General features: G+C 43.0%; 1 protein-coding gene across 1 annotated transcript in view; it reads left to right on the top strand.

Moving 5' to 3' along the window:
- Window positions 1–19,124, top strand: part of LOC111863656 — a 596,698-nt gene that overhangs the window by 481,953 nt on the left and 95,621 nt on the right. The window contains exon 7 of the mRNA XM_023850153.2: window positions 13,943–14,091. Coding sequence (XP_023705921.1) covers window positions 13,943–14,091 — 149 coding nt within the window. The remainder of the gene's footprint in view (window positions 1–13,942; window positions 14,092–19,124) is intronic.

A 19,124-nucleotide genomic window follows, 5' to 3' on the forward strand; every position in this document is an offset into this window, starting at 1 on the left:
TCTGGGTAATTTTAACTATTTGTAATTATTTTAATTAACTGGAACGTGGCTATCTTGGACAAAGTGAAGTTTTGTGTGTTGGTGATTTCTTTTTCTACTATAAATGCCTCTGATGATGGCTCCGTGGTGAGCCGAAACATGTAAGGCAGGTGCTGACGAGGTGGAAAACTTAAAAAAGTGTCACATTTGACGGAAGGAACTTGATTGTTAATTGGTTAGTGTGACGGACCAGAATGAAAGACCTTAAACGATTTACCTCATTTGGCTAGGGAGGCATGTTTCGATCTATTTGAAGTACACACATAGTGGGCGTACATGCTGTAGACCAGTGTTTCTCAACCGTTGGGCTGCGGCCTGTTACCGGCCCCCGTCTACACGAGCGCACGAAGTACGTCCGTTGCAACGAACGTACTTTATGGCGGACGTTGTTGAGGACACCACACAGTTGCAGAATGCGGTGCGTAGTTTTTTATCTGCAATGGAGCCAGAAGAAAGCGTGGCATTCACTTCTTTTGTTTATTTCTACGACGGACGCATTTTGTGCGCTCATGTGGCCCCAGTCTTATAGAAAAAGAATTTACCGGGCTGCGGTCTCAAAAAGGTTGAGAACCACTGCTGTAGACAGTATCTGTGAGCACGTCTCATATTACCCTGGCAATAAATTTTATTATTATTATTTTATTTGAACTTAAAATGGGGTTTTGGTAGGTGGCAGTGATACTACAATAAGGCAGAACACACAAATAACACACATCGCACAACATAACACACCACACATTAATCGATATGGTATCAAAGGAGGAAGTGCATTTCAGACGAAAATCTGTAACTGCACGAAGAACTGTTTTCCATATTAAACGCAGACTTTAACTAATGAATCAGAGATATATTAGTATACTATATGGCATGCAACAGTTAAGCAATACAGTCTGTTATTTCATGAACTAGATATGAAAGGTACCTTGGTATTTAATTTCTCAATTATACAACAGTTTCAAATAACCATTCTGAAGTTAAGTTTTTTGTGTTAAAAAAATAAGATTTCTATCTTACTGTTAGTGTTAAGGGACACAAATATTACACATACAAAAGATAACTTTTTACATTGGCATAACATTCGGGTAAGCCGGCCACGGTAACCGAGCGGACTAAGGCATGCACTCTCTTCGCTCGCTCGGAAACCGGGATCGTAGGTTCGAATCCCACTGACGGCATTGATGTTCAGTTTTTGTGTGTGTATATGTGCATTTTTCTGTGTTTGTGTACAGGTAGCGGCCTTGCGACGAGCTGATCACCCACCCAAGGGAGTCCTACCGTATGACTAAGATTTAGTAAACCGAAGTGAAACAAAGTTTCATGGAGGTAGGCGAAGGCCCAAATTGGGGCTTTAGCGCCAAAGGGGAAAAAACGTTCGGATATTCATTCATCTGTAATCAATCAAGACGACAGATCCACAGTCTCTTCCAAAACAGTTCCTCCACTTGATGCGATCTAGAGCTTTCTCCTTGGAATGAAAATATCCTCTTCTGTCCCTAAGGTCATCCAGCATCTTCTTACATCTTCTTCCTCGTCGTCTGGTCACTTCTATCCCCCCCCCCCTCTATCTTTCCTTCAGTAACTTCTTTTAGAAGGCAGTTACCCGCGTAAGATATGACCAATCCAATTAGCCTTCCGTTTATATCCTTCGGATATATCTCATTGCAAATACAGTGTCACTGATTTTTTTTTGTCTAACATGTGCATAAACTATTCGCAAGACCTGCCTGCTAATATGAAAATAATATTTATCTTCAGCGTTTGACTTTTATAAGTTACGTCCATTTAATCAATATCTATTTAATTGTCATCTGTCTTGTATATGTGTAGCCAGTTCATACACAACCTGTGTCTGGCTCTACGGTCCTTTTGTTGGACTTGGCCTCTTTTTCACACTCTTGATCTTTTACACAGTCGGTAGGACTCCTTAAACGGGAGATCAGCACATCGCAAGGCCGCTACCGGCATACGGGACAGCACAAACAGAATAAACGCACAGAGATATCCATTCCTCAAGTGGGATTCGAACCTAGGATCCGAGTGCTCGACCAGGCGAAGACAGTTCATGCCTTCGACCGCGCGGCCACTGTGACCGGCTCGTATTGTTAACTAGTAAAGGAAATATTGTTTGAAGTTTGGTAAGAGTGAAACATGCGGAGGATACGAGCGTCATCTGTTTTCTCTTTGGCACTAAAACTTCGCCGACAAGCAGCGGTCGCTCGGTCGGTGTAGTTCGCTTGCGGACTAAAACCACGGAGTTTGTCTTCTCTTGTTTGAATTTAGTTCATTTTCATCATCTTTTCAATATTAATAATATTATGACAAGAGTGGCACGTGCTTTCTGCAGAAAAAGTGCACCGTAGAGAAACAGAGATGTTATCCGGCCAATGGATATGGAAAATAGTGAAATTACGGAAGAATAGCAGTTCACTTTGACAATGATTTTAAATTCAAACGAAGGCTGACGATTGTTGTTCTCATAATGTGAGTTCTGGGCTGCCATAGATCGTAACATGTGTTGAGGTTAAGGATAAGAGCGATCAGCGTATTCGGGAACAAAAGAATCGGTTTTGATGGAATTGCATTTGAAATGAGCGCCTGTTACACAGAGAAGTGGTGCAAGAATGGCCTAAGGCCGAAATACTTAGGGAACTTGTAGACTGTTCGGCTGAGCGCGTTATAAAAAAATGACAGTTACGTAGAAATATAGCATATATGGTACAATTAATTTTCCATCTTACAGATTCCAGATAAAAATAGTGCCCTCTGGTTAATATGTCATTATCATATTTATTATTCACCCTCTCCTAGAGGATTTGTTGAATGTTGAAAAGATATAAAACTGTTCATCGTAAGGTAAGGTAAAGTTATCGCAGTACTTAACTAATTAAGCACTGCACCATGAAGGCGTATGGGGGAGTGGGTGTATAGATCTACATTTTCTTGACCTCGGCACTAGCTGAAGGTGAATGGTCAGCTTCACGCCCCTGGCCGCTTTACCCCCCGGGATAGAACCCACGGTACCCATGGTTTAGGAGGTTTCGTGGACCCCAGAGCCAGTCGGGACGGAATGGAGAAGAGAAAATTCTTGCCCCCACCGAGACTCGAACTCCGATCTCTCGGTCGTCCAGCCACTAGCTAGTCGCTATACTGACTGCGCTATCTCGGCATCATAGGCATTTTATGTGAACAAGTGTCAGTGTTTGGTACGTGAGACGCGTGTTTCTTCGATGTAACAGCAGAATTTATCGTTATGACTGTGCATCTGATCTCTCTGTGGAGACGCCTCATGTGTAGAATATGGATGTTATAATAATTTTCAATTACACAGATAGAAATGGGGCGGAACATAGACTGAGGGTGTTTGAGAACAGGGTGTTGAGGAGAATATTTGGACCGAAGAGAGATGAAGTGACAGGAGGTTGGAGAAAACTGCATAACGAGGAACTTCATAACTTGTACTCTTCACCAAATACAATTAGAATGATGTAATCAAGGAAGATTAGATGGGCATGGCATGTAGCACGAATGGGGGAGAGGAGGAATGCATATAGGATATTGGTGGGAAAGCCATAAGGAAGGAACCCACTGGGAAGACCAAAGCGTCGGTGGGTGGAAAATATTGAAATGGATGTTAGAGAGACAGGATGGGATGGTATGGATTGGATTGGTCTGGCCTAGGATAGATACCAGTGGAAGGCTCTTGTGAACACGGTAATGAACCTTCGGGTTCCATAAACTGCTGGGAAATTCTCGAGTAGGTGCAGAATTGGCGGCTCCACAAGAAGGGATCAGCTCCATGAGTGAGTGACAGAAATGCCCCTTTTCTTATTTTCTAAACTCAGCTGCGATGTAAGTGGAGATTTTGTCAGTCACTGAATTGTAAGCTCATTTGGTGAAGCTTTTGCTTTGCTGCTCCCCCTTCGCTATTTTTATGAGAATTCCTCTCAAGACTTTCGAGCCAACTGCTGAATCATCCTCATCAAAAAGTTCCGAATCTCTATAGACATAGGATTCTCTTCCAGTATTTCTTTCGGTTGCCGGTCACAGTGGCCGCGCGGTATAAGGCATGAAATGTCTTCGCCCGCTCGAGCACTGGGATCGAATCTCACTAAAGGCATGGATGTATGTATGTGTTTATTTTGTGTTTGTATTAGGTAGCGGCCTTGCGACGGGCTGATCACTCGCCCAGGGAGTCCTACCGAGTGTCTCAGATTAAGAAACTGAAGTGAAACGAAGCTTTTAACGGATGCCCTGTGTTCCAAAATTGGAGCAACAGGAACAGGATAAGATAGATTTCTTTCGATTACTCGAAATATGATTGAATTGTTGTTTTATTGGCGATTTAATGCTTGTTGGCTGGAAGAATCAGTCAATGTGTTCGTGCAGTGGCGCTGATACGAAACCCACCTTTGTATGAGTGTAATAAAACTGTTCTGTTATGACAGTGTTAACATTTCGTTTCTTTACACTGGTGCCCCTTGGGATTGTCTAGCTCGACATGTGACTTGGTGTCCTCCTGCAGAGATTACGTTCTGCACATCTAATAACACGCATTGTATTAGTACTGATTTGTATTAATGATGGTGTTGTCGAATCATATGGGAAACTTTCGTACTGTACGGCTTTATATCCGAGAATATATAATACTCTTCGACATTAAATAGACCAAGGATCTGTCGATCCAGGCGAATGATCTTATTATGTGTTGAAATATGAAGTATTTTATGTATTCCTGCGTAGTTGATTCAGTATCGTGAAATATTTGAGTAATGTATCTATCAGATCGGATGGTAAAGTAGTACAGTCTACATGTGAACACTGGCACTGGAAGATGAGGCGTGAGCCTAACTGCTCTCACACAGACTGTACCGTGTTGGTGATCGAGTCGAAACTTTTGTCTCATGTGCCTGTCATGCTCTGAAGTTCCACAGTATGTATAAGAGTACATATGTATGCCACCCACAGAGAATTCGTGACAAGCAAATTACTCCAGGGTCTGTAATACCACTTTATACTGACGAATACGTACCATGCTCTATATTTTCCCAACAGAACACATTTCGTAATTTTCCACAGATCATGTTTCTTATCTTTATGAGTACGAATCGTTTCATAAAGATGGTCAATCCCCCTCCCCCCCCCGTACCAGAACACTAGCTCGTAAATTCCTTTACCACAGTTATCTAGCGGAACTTTTACTCAAGACCATGTCTAGTTAATTTGAGGAACAAATTATATCATTGCTGAATGTCGAGATGGAATGGCTGCTGCTTCTTCGTGTACGCAAGGTTCAGAATTCAGTTGTTTTCCTGGATGACCGCCAGTCTTACCTTCGTTTTCCTTTGTTTTCTCATCGCTTCAGAACAGATATGAAACAGTAGTTTAAAATTGGCCGCTGCCGATTTCATTCGGAGCATATCCTGTTGATCAACGCTGTAAAGCAGTGTTGAGAGAGCGTCTTTAAACAAACAAACAAACAAAAAAGTCTATTTTAGCCAAGTCCGTTGTCTAGCTACGGGTTTTATATGCTTTTGTATGTCAAAAATATATTTAATTGATGTTCTGTATAAATTAATACGTTTATGGTCACTGGTGTTGTTAACATTTTGAATTCAATGCTGTCATTAATAAGGAGATATAAAGCAATTAGTAGGCGATCTGTACCTCCACTCCCACATACGTCTTCATGGACTGGTGCTTAATTAAGTAAAGAAGCAACTTCGCTTATTTACTTGATACAGTGGGGGGCGCGCGGTAGCGTAGTTGGTTGAGGCACTATGCTACAAGCCGGAAGGTCACGGGATCGAATCCCGATGAGGTCATTGGAGTTTTTCAATTTACCTAATCCTTCCAGCCGCAGTATGGCCCTGGGGTCGACTCAGCCTCTAACAGAAATGAGTATCAGGAATATTCTTGGAATGTTCTTGGGGATAAAGGGCGGCCGGCGCGTAAGGCTGACAACCTTGCCGCCATATATGAGCTGATTGTCTAGAATATGTGGTAACCTCAACATCTCACAACCCTATGGACCTCCACGGCCTCTTACAGGGATACCTTTACTTAACTTTACTTACTTGATACAGTGTGGAATGAGAGGTAAATTGTGAGTGATAAATTTGGAGGGGTGTGAAAGGAAACGTTGTTAGCCTATTTTAAGTCAGGGATTGTTGAAGTAAATGGTTGTAACAACGATAAAACTCAGTTGGTTTATACTGCTTTCTACCCGAGAATATAACCCGGGACCTCCAAAATATAGGTCGAGTGTGCTAACGATTCATAACGTTCGGTAACAGTAAATACATTAATAATAACTGAAAGTCTGTGTGGCTGAGGATTCACTTTTTCGACATTATTCGTTTTCTTTTCTTGTATTTAAAGCGACGTTTCGGAGACAGCAGATATAAAGCCACCCCTTAGGTGAGACGAGGTTTATCGATTGGCCCAAACAGCAGACTTTCTACCTGAGGATGGAGACAGAGTCCTGTCTCCGAAACATCGTTTTAAATAAAAATAGGACAGTGGATAATGTCCAAAAAAGTGAAGCACTGAAATTCATCTCAAAACTTTTGTAGAATGGCGTGTTTCATACAACATGATGAATGTTTTAATGTTGAAACAATCGAATTGTATGCAGTTTAATACATTTCCACACACGAGTAAGTACACAAACATGTTCTGTTTTAGTTGGCAACAATCGTAACTTGGAATACAGAGAGCCAACTGTTGTCGTTGCACCGCAGCAGGAGGTTACAAACTGAAACAATTACATGAACCTGGCATTTCAAATGATGTTCAGTAAAGAGGACGTTGGACTGCAATTCGGATAAAGTAGCAACGGTATGCGTGATGTCTGTAATTAGCTGGGTCTAAGTTTAATACAGAGCTGAAACACACAGCGATATTGTTATGGCAGGAACAGTGTTAATTTCACTGCACGGTGAACAGTCAGTAACAGCCCCGTGTCCTGTTTGTTTGAAAACAGGCCGTTTCGCCGTTATCTGCATCATGGCGGCGCGTCATACGACCAGCTGTACTCCTCACTACAGCGATACTGGAATCCAATTAGGGCTCCTGACTTAAATTCCAGGCAGTTAATTAATTTGTTTCTCTCTAAAGAGATGTGCCATTGTTCTTGTTTGGGAGTCTAGGTAGGGAGGTGTGGAAGTGGCCGCATGTCGAACTGCCCCCCCGAAAACATTCTGTAATTATGAAGATTTCTGTCTTCTGGGCCGTTGAAAGTGAACCTACATTTCGCACTGTACATGGCGTTATCTCTCAGAACTCATAAGTACCGCTGTCAGAACCTCAAGTTCTACGTAATGTACTTATTATTTTCAGACCCAAGGCATTGGAAATGGAAGCGTTCTCTTTTTCTATATTATAGTCTTCCCCCCCCCCNTGTTTCCTAATTTTTATTGTCTTATTCGTATTCCTTTATCTTCTCTTCCTCTTCTATTCATTCTCCTGTTATTCAATTTTCTGTTCTTCCTCCTGTTTCTCCATATTTCCGCTCTCCCATTGTTACTCCATCATCTCTCCTTCATCCTATTTCTCCAGTTCCTTCTCGTCTTCCTGTTTCTCCATCTTCTGTTCCTCCTTTTTATTCAGTTTTATTCCTTTCGTCTTTCTTCGTCTTCTCTTCCTCTTCCTGATACACATTCTTCCATCCTTCCTATCTTCTTCCTATTTCTTCTACATCTCTTCTCCCATTCTTCTTTTATACTTTCTTCCTTTCCTTCTTTTGACCCATTTCTTCATCTTTATCTCCTGTTCCTCCGCATTGTCATCCGTATTTTCGTTGTCATTCTTTTTCATATCTCCTCCATTTTCTTTCTCCACTTCTCTTCTTATTCAGTGTCCGGACACCCACAGTTTTGCGTTCTGTGTCTCTTCATTATATCCAGCAACGAGAAATGCATCACGGATACCCCAGCAGACGTAAGTGCAATGTAGGATACACCAGACCGAACCAAATTCCCTGTTTCCAAGTAGTACATTGAAATATCCATGTTTGTATACTTCCCTTATATTTTTCTTGCGTGCTGCATATCTCCCATCCCGCCCTCCTATAAGTTCATCCAAATATTTGGTGAATGGTACAAATTCTGAAGCTCAGTATGAAATTTTCTCTAACTCTCCGTTACCTCCTCGCCCTTAGATACAAATATATAGCTCAAGATCATTCAGTTCATGTTGTATATATTCTTCTCGTCAATTTTTGGTTATTGTATGCAAGTAATATTAAATATTCTGTGTTCTGCACGAATATTTTAAGTCCGCGAATAACCATAGTGATGGGAGAAAGCATTAGGAAATATTATGTCGTACCAAGACTTTATCTTGTTCACCTTCAGTGTGAGTTTACTGAAATCCGTGTTTACAGAACATAACACGATTTGTGATTTAAACTATGGAAATATGACGTCAGGGCCCTGCTTTCAGATATCCACGGTCTAAGTTTTTTTCTTTCGGGAGAAAGAAAAGTTCCATACACACAAGGAACAAGAAGGAAGATTACAGTTTTACTCTGTAGTTGATTTAACTTCAATAAAACAGCACAGCAGTCAGTTCAGGCGGAAATAGACACTCCTCGGAGTGGGAAGATGTAGACATGCTCTTCCGAACACGTTAATGAACTTCCGGGTTTCATAAAAGGCGGAAGTATTTCTCGACTAACTGAGCGACTGTTCGCTTTTCAAGAAGAATTCCGCTCCGTGGATTTAGTTCAGACGTTTCACCGGTACTGTAACTTCTTGTAGTGCAAGGGTCGCATAAACGGATTGGTCCAAACAGCGTCTGCGCTCTTCCGCCTCAGTAGCCCCGTTCAAACTTGAGACGAGGTAAGGATCCACGTTGTAATCGGATAGTACGTAAGAGAGTTAGGTGTGTGTACTGCTGGAACGGGATTTTGAATGTTTGAGGTACAGGACAAACCTTTTGGGATGGAGGCACAAGTAGACGGCGAGGAAGTTTCCCAGGGCCTGCTGGTACACCGCGAAGCAAACTCGGACAGGAAGTCACACGGATGGAGAGGGCTGAGTTTCCGGAGCAAGTTCTTCATTAATTACTTGTCGCGGCTATTAACTTCCGTAGTGAGTACACCGTGAAGAATTCCAGCTGACCAATGACTTGTATGCCCACAATTTTAGGTTAGAACGGATTTCTTTATTTATAGCTCAGTCGATATAGCGAAGGATTACGGACTGGATACCCAGGGTTCGATTCTTTGCTAGCAAAAGATTTTTACGTCCAGGCCCGCTCTGGGGCCCACCCAGCCTCCTATCTAATGTTAAACTCAAAATCAATGTAGCTATACTTTCACCACCTCACTCATCTTCGTGGAGAACTGATTAATTAATTAGGCAAAGGGACAGCTTTGTGGTTTATTTAAAGACGTAGGTATCAGAAACTATATAGCGCCAAATGGTACAATTATTTAATACATAATTAATTGTAAAGGATTTGGAAGGAGGCGGTCGTGGTGCATAATGACGAGCTTCGTAACTTGTACGCTTCTCGAAGTATAATTAGAGGGATCAAGTCAAGGAGGATGAGGTGAGAAGGGCATGTAGCACGAACGGGGGAGAGGAGTAATGCATATAGGATATTGGTGGGAAAGCCGGAAGGAAGGAGACCACTGGGAAGACCAAGGCGTAGGTGGGTGGACAGTATTAGAATGGGACGGTATGGATTGGATTGGTCTGGCTCAGGATAGGGACCAGTGGAGGGCTCTTGTGAACAGTAGATCAATGATGCTGAGTGTCACTGCTGTATAGATTTATGCAGTCCGCTTCAGACTCCAGTGATATCCCTTGTCTTATGCTTCGTCACATAAACCCATACACAGACAACTCCAACTAAAATTTTAACCAAACTCGGCCTTCAGAGAGAAACCAGTCTACTAGATCGATGCATTACGTCAATATCTACTCTTCAAAATCGCTTATTTCCTAGAGAGCTCTTTGGATTTTATTATTGTTGTTGTAATGCCCATCCTCATCTCTGTTTTCAGAGCTTGTTTTCTGAGCCCTAAACCACTACAAACACATGCCGCACATCTCTCTCGTAGCAACCCACCAAGGGCCTGGCCCAGCCCAGCCTAGTCTCTATAATACAGAGACGCGTGTTTCTCCCGTTGGTACGGTAACTTTGAATTGTGTTCGTAGACTGCCTCGTCCCTAGGGACTTAGAAGAGGGAACTAAAGTTAAATTAACGGACAAGCCGGAAAATATGAACCTACACGATTGGCGTGCTGATCTGGAGTTGTTACTGCCCTGGTTGTTCAGATTGTGGTCTTCTGGATAATGACACTGTGTAATTTGTAGGCTGATACCGACGTTTCGTAGGAACATTCTGCTTCCTTCTTCATGAGGTGCTGGCTTTGATCGGGCTCCATTCCCCCCCCCCCTCACAGGTCTGAGTGACCTTCTTCCTTGCAATCAGCTCATGTAACAAAGCCATTTCATTACCCTACATACTGCCACGTGTCCGGGGTTCCGTGACTAATAATAACGGGTTCTGGATTAGATGATTGGATTTATTAACACCTTCTTGTACAATCGCTTTTAATTGCAATCAATCTACAATCGAACCATTTTTCCTTGACGCCAGAGGTCTCTCTCTATTCTGCTTCTTGTTCTACGACTGACTGCAAACAACCTTCCATGTCCCCTATAACCCTTCTGCACGGACCACCCAGAAAACATCCATTTCACAGAAGTGGATATCCTATATTGTTGACCAGGCGTGTTAACTGAAACGTTGCCTATCAATTGCTAGTGGGGTGCGACTAGGTCCCTTGTACTGCGGCCACTTCTGGCCTATTGTACCAGCCCCAGATGATAGGTGAGGGTGATTGTAGAGCAATTGGTGAAATGAAGATTGGCAGGGGAAACCGAAGTACTCGGAGCAAACTTGCCCCAGCGCCACTTTGTCCACGACAAATCCCACTTCAGCAGACCCGGGATCGAACGCAGGCCGCTGCGGTGGGTAGCCAGCGACTAACCGCTTGAGCTATAGCGCGGCCCAGAGGTATCATGTTATTCCGAAAGGTCGACTTTTATAAAACTACTTGATATCACAGTCCAGAAAATTGCAGTCTCAATAATGTGTTGGATTTGGCCATTGCCGTTATGCGGCGCATACTTCCTGGCAATTCGGTGCTTTGTTTTGAAGTACCTGTATAGGACTGAAGTTGTGCCAAAAATATGCCACTTCAAACGCAGTACATACCACAGTCTTATATGTAAGCTTACAAGTGACGTCACTATAACGAAACAAATTATCGGGCTAGGGTTTCTTCGACGTTGCGGTAAGGTACCACTCGTCATAACTCTTCCACGCCGGACATGTTAAAGGTAGTGGCAAAATTCTCCCTGTGCTTAATGAAGCTCCACGCCATTAAGACGTATGGGGGAGTGAAGGTATACGTCCGCAATTCTTGACCATGGCACTGGAAAGAGATGAGTGGGTAGCTTCACGTCCCTGCCGCTTTATCTTCCAGGAAACAGTCACACTCATCCATCCCGCTCCATGGGCGGGTCCCCAGAGCGGCCTTGCGACGGGCTGATGACTCATCCAAGGAGTACTACATACTGTGTAAAAGAAAAAAAAGTACTAAAATGAAGATGAGGCTAGGGCCCAACAAAGGGCTGTAGAGTCACTGGTGAATGAATGAATCATTTCGGTACCCCAGTACGTGATTGTTATTTGTGTGGCAATTTAAATGTTGCATCCTGTAGAAGAGGTGAAAGGTAACTTTTCTTTTGCTTAAGCACCACTCCTTGAAGACCCATGGGAGTTAATAGACCCGACACTAAACATTAGTGTGTGTTCAGTTTCAGGCTTCAACTGTTTTAACCCCGTCCCCCCAAGGATTGATCTCCCGATTGGGTGTAAAGCTAGCTTGACTCTAGAGTCGGTCTGGACTTGGTTACTCTTCTCCTTCCTTCCCTCCCTCCCTTCCATTGGTTCGCTGTCATATATTGTACACTATGCTGCTCAGTCAGCCGTAATTTTCTCTTTTTAAAAATTGTGTCTCCTGATTTAAACTTAACTCCTTCTGTCTTGTTTAGTACTCACCATAATCAGTACTGCATGTCCTCCTTGAGATTTTTATAGTTGTATAGCTCGTCAAGAAACCTAATTCTTTAAGAAACACGAAGATTCATTACAACATTCACAAAAGTCCGGAATTGGACCCTATCATGAGCCAGTTACATTCGTTCCATTTCGTTAAGATCCATTTTAATATTATACTTCCATCTAAGCTTATGTCACATGAGTAGTTCCTGCCCTTTAGGCTTTTCAGAAGAAAGTTGTGTAATCCTGCACCTTTCTGTTCTTCACTATCCTCTCGATCTGTTGCAACTGATTCTAATATATGTTTCTCCGATTTTCTTGGTACTGACTTCAGGAAACTATTTGTATAAAGAGCCGTGAGTTTTCAAGCCCAGATTCTTATGTCCTCTTCCTGTTACTTATGTAGTGCCAAAAATTCCATCCAGGCTACTCCATTTGTGTAGTTTGTTTACGTTGGAGAGTTGTGTTCCACAAGTTAACTTAATTCAATATAGTGTTCAGCTGTATTAACCATAAAATACAACGTTATCTAGTCCATCGGTTCTCAGAACTTTGTGACATGGAACACACTTAAAGAGTCTGGACCCCCATGGAAAAGAAAACTTGAAAAATGCCCAGTTGAAATTTGTAATACAAGTACTCATATAATATTAAAGATCAGTGGTCACCTTTATATCTGGCATGACCAGTGGAGGGCTCTTGTGAACGCGGTAATGAAACTGCAGGTTTCGTAAAATACTGCGAAATTCTTGCGCAGCTGCACAACTGGCAGCTTTTCAAGAAGGACTCCTCAGCGCTATGGGGTTGGTTAATTATTTAGTTACTGTGAAGTGCAGAAATATTCTGGTAAACATATTCTAGTTTCGGTTTATACACATTTTATTCTAATATGATACGAGTTGGCACTAACTTCACCGACAAGCGGCGGTCGGTCGGTATAGTTCGCTTGCGGACTACAGGCCACGGAGTTTGTTTTGTATGAGAATCTGAGCGAGTGGAGGTTTCCCAAGAAGGGTTCCTCAGCTCCATGGTGTTGGTTGTTTGGTTAATCAATTAGTTTATTCTGAGTTTGTTTAAAACAAAAGTAATACTCACATGTAGCTAGTTGTGTCGGTGACATAGACGTCGTTAGAAAGTGACGGCTTACGCAGGAAGGTATGACGTAGCCCGGTTCGTAAAGATGACGGACGGTGATGAGATTGGGCAGCTCAGCTTATGATGACCGGTTTTCTGCTCCGTAGAAGCGTCCGCACGGCACATGCATAATTCAACACCCCCAAGTCAACTTGAGTCCGAACTCTGTAACGGCGAAGTTTCTGAAGAGACCATAGGCCGGCGAGGGAACTGGTTCCGTGTACCATTTATAACGAGTCTGATAATCAATAAGCAGTGACGCACCACACCTAAAGGCAAAGGTGTCCCTGTAGAAGACGTATGGGGGAGTGGAAGTACAGGTCCACCATTCATTACTTCGGCACTAGATGGAGGTGAGTGGCCTGCTGTTGTACCCCCGGAGTAAGAGTTCCCTTTACCGTTTGAAGAGGAAACTGGGTGACCCCAGACGTCCAGCCTGTACCCCGTCCCTCTACCGACATAGCTAACCCCGCTTCACCACACGTATCCGCCATTATTCTAACATGTGCACTTAAAAGATATAAGTTCTCTGGTCTGAAGGAAGTGTCTAAACTTATCCGTGTAACAAGCGGCAGTCGCTCGGTCGGTATAGTTCGCTTGCGGACTAAAATTACGGAGTCTTTTTAATGTTCTCTTTAGATTATACAACCAACAAATGTTGATCGAGGAATATTTTTGTTGTTTCAGAGCAAAGTGGAGGCCAGCAGACGAACAAGAAGAGGACAACATTCTCGCGGTTCCTGAGAGGTCTGAAGACTGGACACCGCAAGGAGAAGCACTCGGGGAGCTCCCCGAGACATACACGATCGAATGCAAGGGGACTCCAGGCTAGCAGGGTAAGTGTCATGCGTTCATTACATCGGGTCGGTCTCTTAGAGTCGGTTCTGTACACAGCATCGAATAGGGAAGAAATTCCCTCGACTGAATTCTAAGTCCGTTTATTCACCTTTTCCCAGTGACTTTACTGTCTTGAGTTGTACCGGCTGTGGATTATTGTATTGTCGCGTGACGCCAGGAATTCGGAATGTATACTTCTATGGAAACGCAATAACAGTGGGCCGTTTCCTAGGAATACCTTAAGCAACAAACGCGTTTCCCCGGAGATGAAAGGACAACAAAAGGTTCGTTGCATAACAGCGGCCGAGACCAAAGGCTCTTACATAGTGCGCTATATGCCGTCCGAGACAACGGTATAAAAGTCCAGCTTCGAAGAGACCAGAGACTTGACTTTGACTTTGACTTGACCAGAGAGTTGAGTTCTAGAAGTTGCCGAGAACAGCTGAAGTTTGCAGCTGACCTTAGAGTAGCCAGTCTTCAGGTAGCTCCGAGGGAACAGAGACTTCACCGAGGTTAGCGGTGCAAGAAGGAACTATAGCAGTGCTGTAAGAAACGTGCGCAGACATTATAAGTGGATGATATTTGTACTTGGAAGTGTAGAGGAGATTGGCCAATAAACTTACTCGTGTTACACAGGCAACACGCGACAATATTGACTGAACACTCTTTATAGATATATAAAGTATAGTGTAAATTTTGTTGTTGCAAGTAATTAATTCGGACACGATTTGCTAAACTTTGATTAACTTTGTATATTAATATTGGCTCTTGGTCGTTTGCTAATGGGGATCTGAGATAAATATGCAGCTTCTGTTACAGTATTGCTATTTTTTTATTGCTAGTGGGGTGGTACTAAGTCCCTTGTACTGCGGCCACTTCTGGCCTACTGTACCAGCCCCAGATGATAGGATAGGGTGATTGTGGAGCAATTGATGGAATGAAGATTGGGAGGGGAAACCGAAGTACTCGGAGAAAAACCGCCCCAGCGCCACTTTGTCCACCACAAATCCCACTTCACCAGTCCCTGGATCGAACCCGGACCGCCGCGGTGGGAAGCCAGTTCTGTTACAGTAATTATTAGATAGAATTTGAAATAACAATATGGTCCCAATGCGAAGCATGTCTTTAGCTTTCGCTTTCATGACGATAACTAATGAAAAATATATGTTAGCTATGTAAATATTTGGTAGCGAGATAGACTCTAAACCAGCCGTGTCAAACATGCGGCCCCCATAGCCACAGAGTGCGGCCCCTCAACTTCTAGAGCTAATTGATATTAAAATCAGTATTAAAATTTTAGTAGAAATATTTTTTGTAAAGACAAATTTCCAACAGACCAGAAGACAAGAAGTCTCACACAGACATAAATTAGCAGGCTGCAGGAAATTCAATGTCTTGCTATTTCTAACATAATTTCTTGTGTAATCTCTCTTTATACATATTGGAAAGCTGTTTGATACTTGTCAAAAATGGCATTCTCTTGCTTTTTAAACTGTAAGATATGTGACTTTAGGCAATTATATTGAAATTATTCCTAAATAATAAATAGAATTAAATTTCCTTGTATCAAAATCTAATGTATATTTCTATTTTGAAGTGCGGCCCTGGACTATTATTTATAGGGCTGAGGTGGCCCTCTGTACAAGTTGAGTTTGGCATGCCTGCTCTAAACCTACCTATACATAATAAGTAATGTATTTTTAGTATACTTTCCCATTTTGAAGAAATAAAAATAGGCTCAAGAGATCACCTTGCTGTGTGTCAATCCTCGCTAACAATTTTTGAACGCCTAAACCGATCTTCATGAAACCCGGTATGTATTTCCTGCTACCTGAAGCCATCTCCACGCCATAATTCATAAATCAGTACCACCAGAACCAGTACTGCAGCCTTTCAAATCGTAGAGTCAACAACTTTATAATTACTTGAATACTTGAACCCAGTAGTCACGAAATTTGGTATATACATCATGCGACTTGAAGCCAGCTTAACGGACTGCTTCGTAAATCCCACCGATCAATAATACCAACACTGAAGCCTCTCAAACTGTACTGTTTTATTGACTTTATTACACATGTATGAAACGTGAAGGTATCCCTGTATCAGGCCGTGGAGGCCCATAGGGATGTGAGGCTCCGAGGTTCCCACATTTTCCCTAGACAGTTGGCTCACAGATGGTGAGACTGTCAGCCTCACAAGCCTTCCGCCCTGTACCCCCATTTCATTTCTGTTAGAGGCTGAGTCTATATCAGGGCATAGTGCGGCTGGAAGGATTAGGTCAATTGAAGGATCCAGTGATCTAATCGGGAATCGAATCCGCGCCCTTCCGGCTCGTAGCATGGTCCCGTCAGCCAACTGAGCCACCACGTACTAAAGTTTATTTCAACTTGTATCAGATACTGAAATCGTAATGAAAGGAAAACATTGATAGGAGCTTGGGTTGGACCCCATAGCCGGGATAAGCAACGTGGAGAAGAGAGAATTCTTGACCCTATTGGGACTCGAACTGCGACCTCGTGGCCGTTCAACCCGTAGCCAGTCGCTGTCCGATTCCTAATTATATACTTGTACAAATATAAATCTGTGTGAAATGTCAATACAATCTAAGAGTTCTGACTTGAATTTGTCTTTGGCTTTTCACCCTCGGCTGCTCGATTCATTAGTCAGTCGGCGAATCTCGTTGATTCCCAACAATGTTCGTGGTCGCCTCTCTTGTTCTACTGTACTATAAAACTGCTCCCAGTAACTTGACCGGTTTCATTCCAGCGATTGAACTGATTCTGTTTGCTTTCATTTCGTTGTGCATTACACGGCAATGCATCGGTAGGCAAAGTATTTATAAAGGGTATCACCGTTGCCACTGTAAGGATATGATTGATGCGTCATAGTGTCCCGTGTAGGGGTATGTGACTATAGACGGGGTGTGGATTGGTGATTGGATTTATTGACCACTTATACACACGACTCAGAAATACAGCGCCACCACTAATCTGTACAATTCAAAAATCACCACAGCACTCGCTAAGCCTTTGCCAGCTTGTCTTCACCAGCCGTTCCCTGACAGTGGCTTTTAACTGTTGAAATTCTTCAACTTCACGCAATCAGGTTCTGTCTTCACAACCTCCCATGCAGAACTCGAGCTGTCCTGGTTATAACATCGGCACGGACCACATAGAAAACGCCGTTCTTCTATTATTGCGTTCGTGTCTTTTGCCACTGGAACGTGTTTACTGAGCCGTTGACGGGTTGCCTAACCCCGTATATTAAGAATCTGCAGTCTTAGCAACGGGCGTTGTCTCGCGACCGTTATGTATTTAGTATACTTTCCTTCTTTTGAAAAATAAACGTAGGCATATAATGTTACCTTTGTGTCCGTATATGTATCCCCCTTAACAACTTCTGAACGCCTGAACCAATCTGTGTGAAACTTGGTATGCATATCGTGCTATCAGAGACCATGTCAGCGGCCGAATTATAAATCCCTCTCGTCAGTAATACCAACATTACAGCCTCTCAGATTTATCAGGCGAAATCTTAATATTGCTTGAACGCCTGTTCCAATCTTCATGAAAATTTGTATGTGTATCATACCACATGAACTCAGCTGCGTACATCATACATCCCTCTCACCAGTAATAGCAACACTGCGGCCTCTCATATTGTGTTTCATTACCGATGCACACTAAAGTGTTCTTCATACTTGTATCAGCTACTAAAAATACAGTGAAAGCATGGTAGGTAGTTGGTTCTCAGAGAACTTTTTGTTCCATGCTGTTCTACGGCCCTGTCATAAGCACAGACTGCATGCCGTCAGATGTCAGGATTAGTGATCGCTGATGAACTGCAGAGAATGTGGAAGTACGATCTTAGCACATTCAAGGAGCTTTCTCGCTGTTTATCTGGTGGGACTGAGGAAAACCAGAGGATAGTCGATGTCCCGGCCCAGATTCGAACCGAGCACCTCCTAAATACGAGTCGGAAGCATTACCGCCTCTGCCAATTTTCCCCGAATTGGTAGTGGAACTGTGTGCATTGTTGCTGGCTCTGTCAATTAAACACTAGCATTTCCTGGGGGCACAGACTGATCGCTATGTCTGCGTACAGTTGGTCTTTGCCGGAGATCTCTTGCCAAGGGGCTGCCCTCCTAGAACTGAAATCCTAGCGAAAGTAGTGGCCGACCAGGGCTCCTCTGCGGTAGGTATTAGAGGGCTTTCCGCTCCAAATAACTGAACTAAACGCTTGACCCGGGCCATCATCATGAGGAGGGTCTGTGGGATTAATTCTATATGCAAGACATTCATTCTCCTGCCCGCTTGCTTTTGTGTATTTGTATGTTTGTGCGCATGCGTGCAGTACAAGGGATTCAGTGCAGCAGCTGTACAAGTCGACTACCACCAAATTAGGATTAGGTTGTGAGTCGTTTGCAACAGGCGGTTCTAGTGCGATTTGAGACAGCTTTTTTCGTACCACATTCGGGCGCATTTCAAATATATATATATATATATATATATATATATATATATGAATAGAAAACTTAGTCTTTGACATTAAGGGACCCACCCAGCCTCCTATCCACTTAGAACTGCGGGTTATTTCCCCCGGGGGATACCGGCCGGCGCGTGAAGCTGACCACTCACCTCCATCTAGTGCTTAGGGCAAGAATGATGAAGCTATACTTCCTTTCCCCGTAAGTTTTCATGGCCTGATGATTAATTAATTAGGCACAGGGTAACTTTGCCTTGCTACAACTGAGAGTGTTCGAGAAGAGATTATTTGGACCTGAAAAGGGGGAAGTAACAGAAGACTGGAAAACACTGCATAGTGAGGAACTTCATAATTTACACTTCTCGTCACATATTATTAGAATGGCCAAATTAAGCAGGATTAGACGGGGATGGGTATATAGCACGCATGAGTCAGAAGCGAAGTACGTATAAGTTTTTTTATAGGATAACTTGAAGCTAAGAGACTACTTGAGTTAATAGTAGATGGGAAGATAATATTAAGATGTATCGTAAAGAAGCGGTGAGAG

Source organism: Cryptotermes secundus, unplaced genomic scaffold (assembly GCF_002891405.2).
Source record: "Cryptotermes secundus unplaced genomic scaffold, Csec_1.0 scaffold234, whole genome shotgun sequence".
Lineage (NCBI taxonomy): Eukaryota > Metazoa > Arthropoda > Insecta > Blattodea > Kalotermitidae > Cryptotermes > Cryptotermes secundus.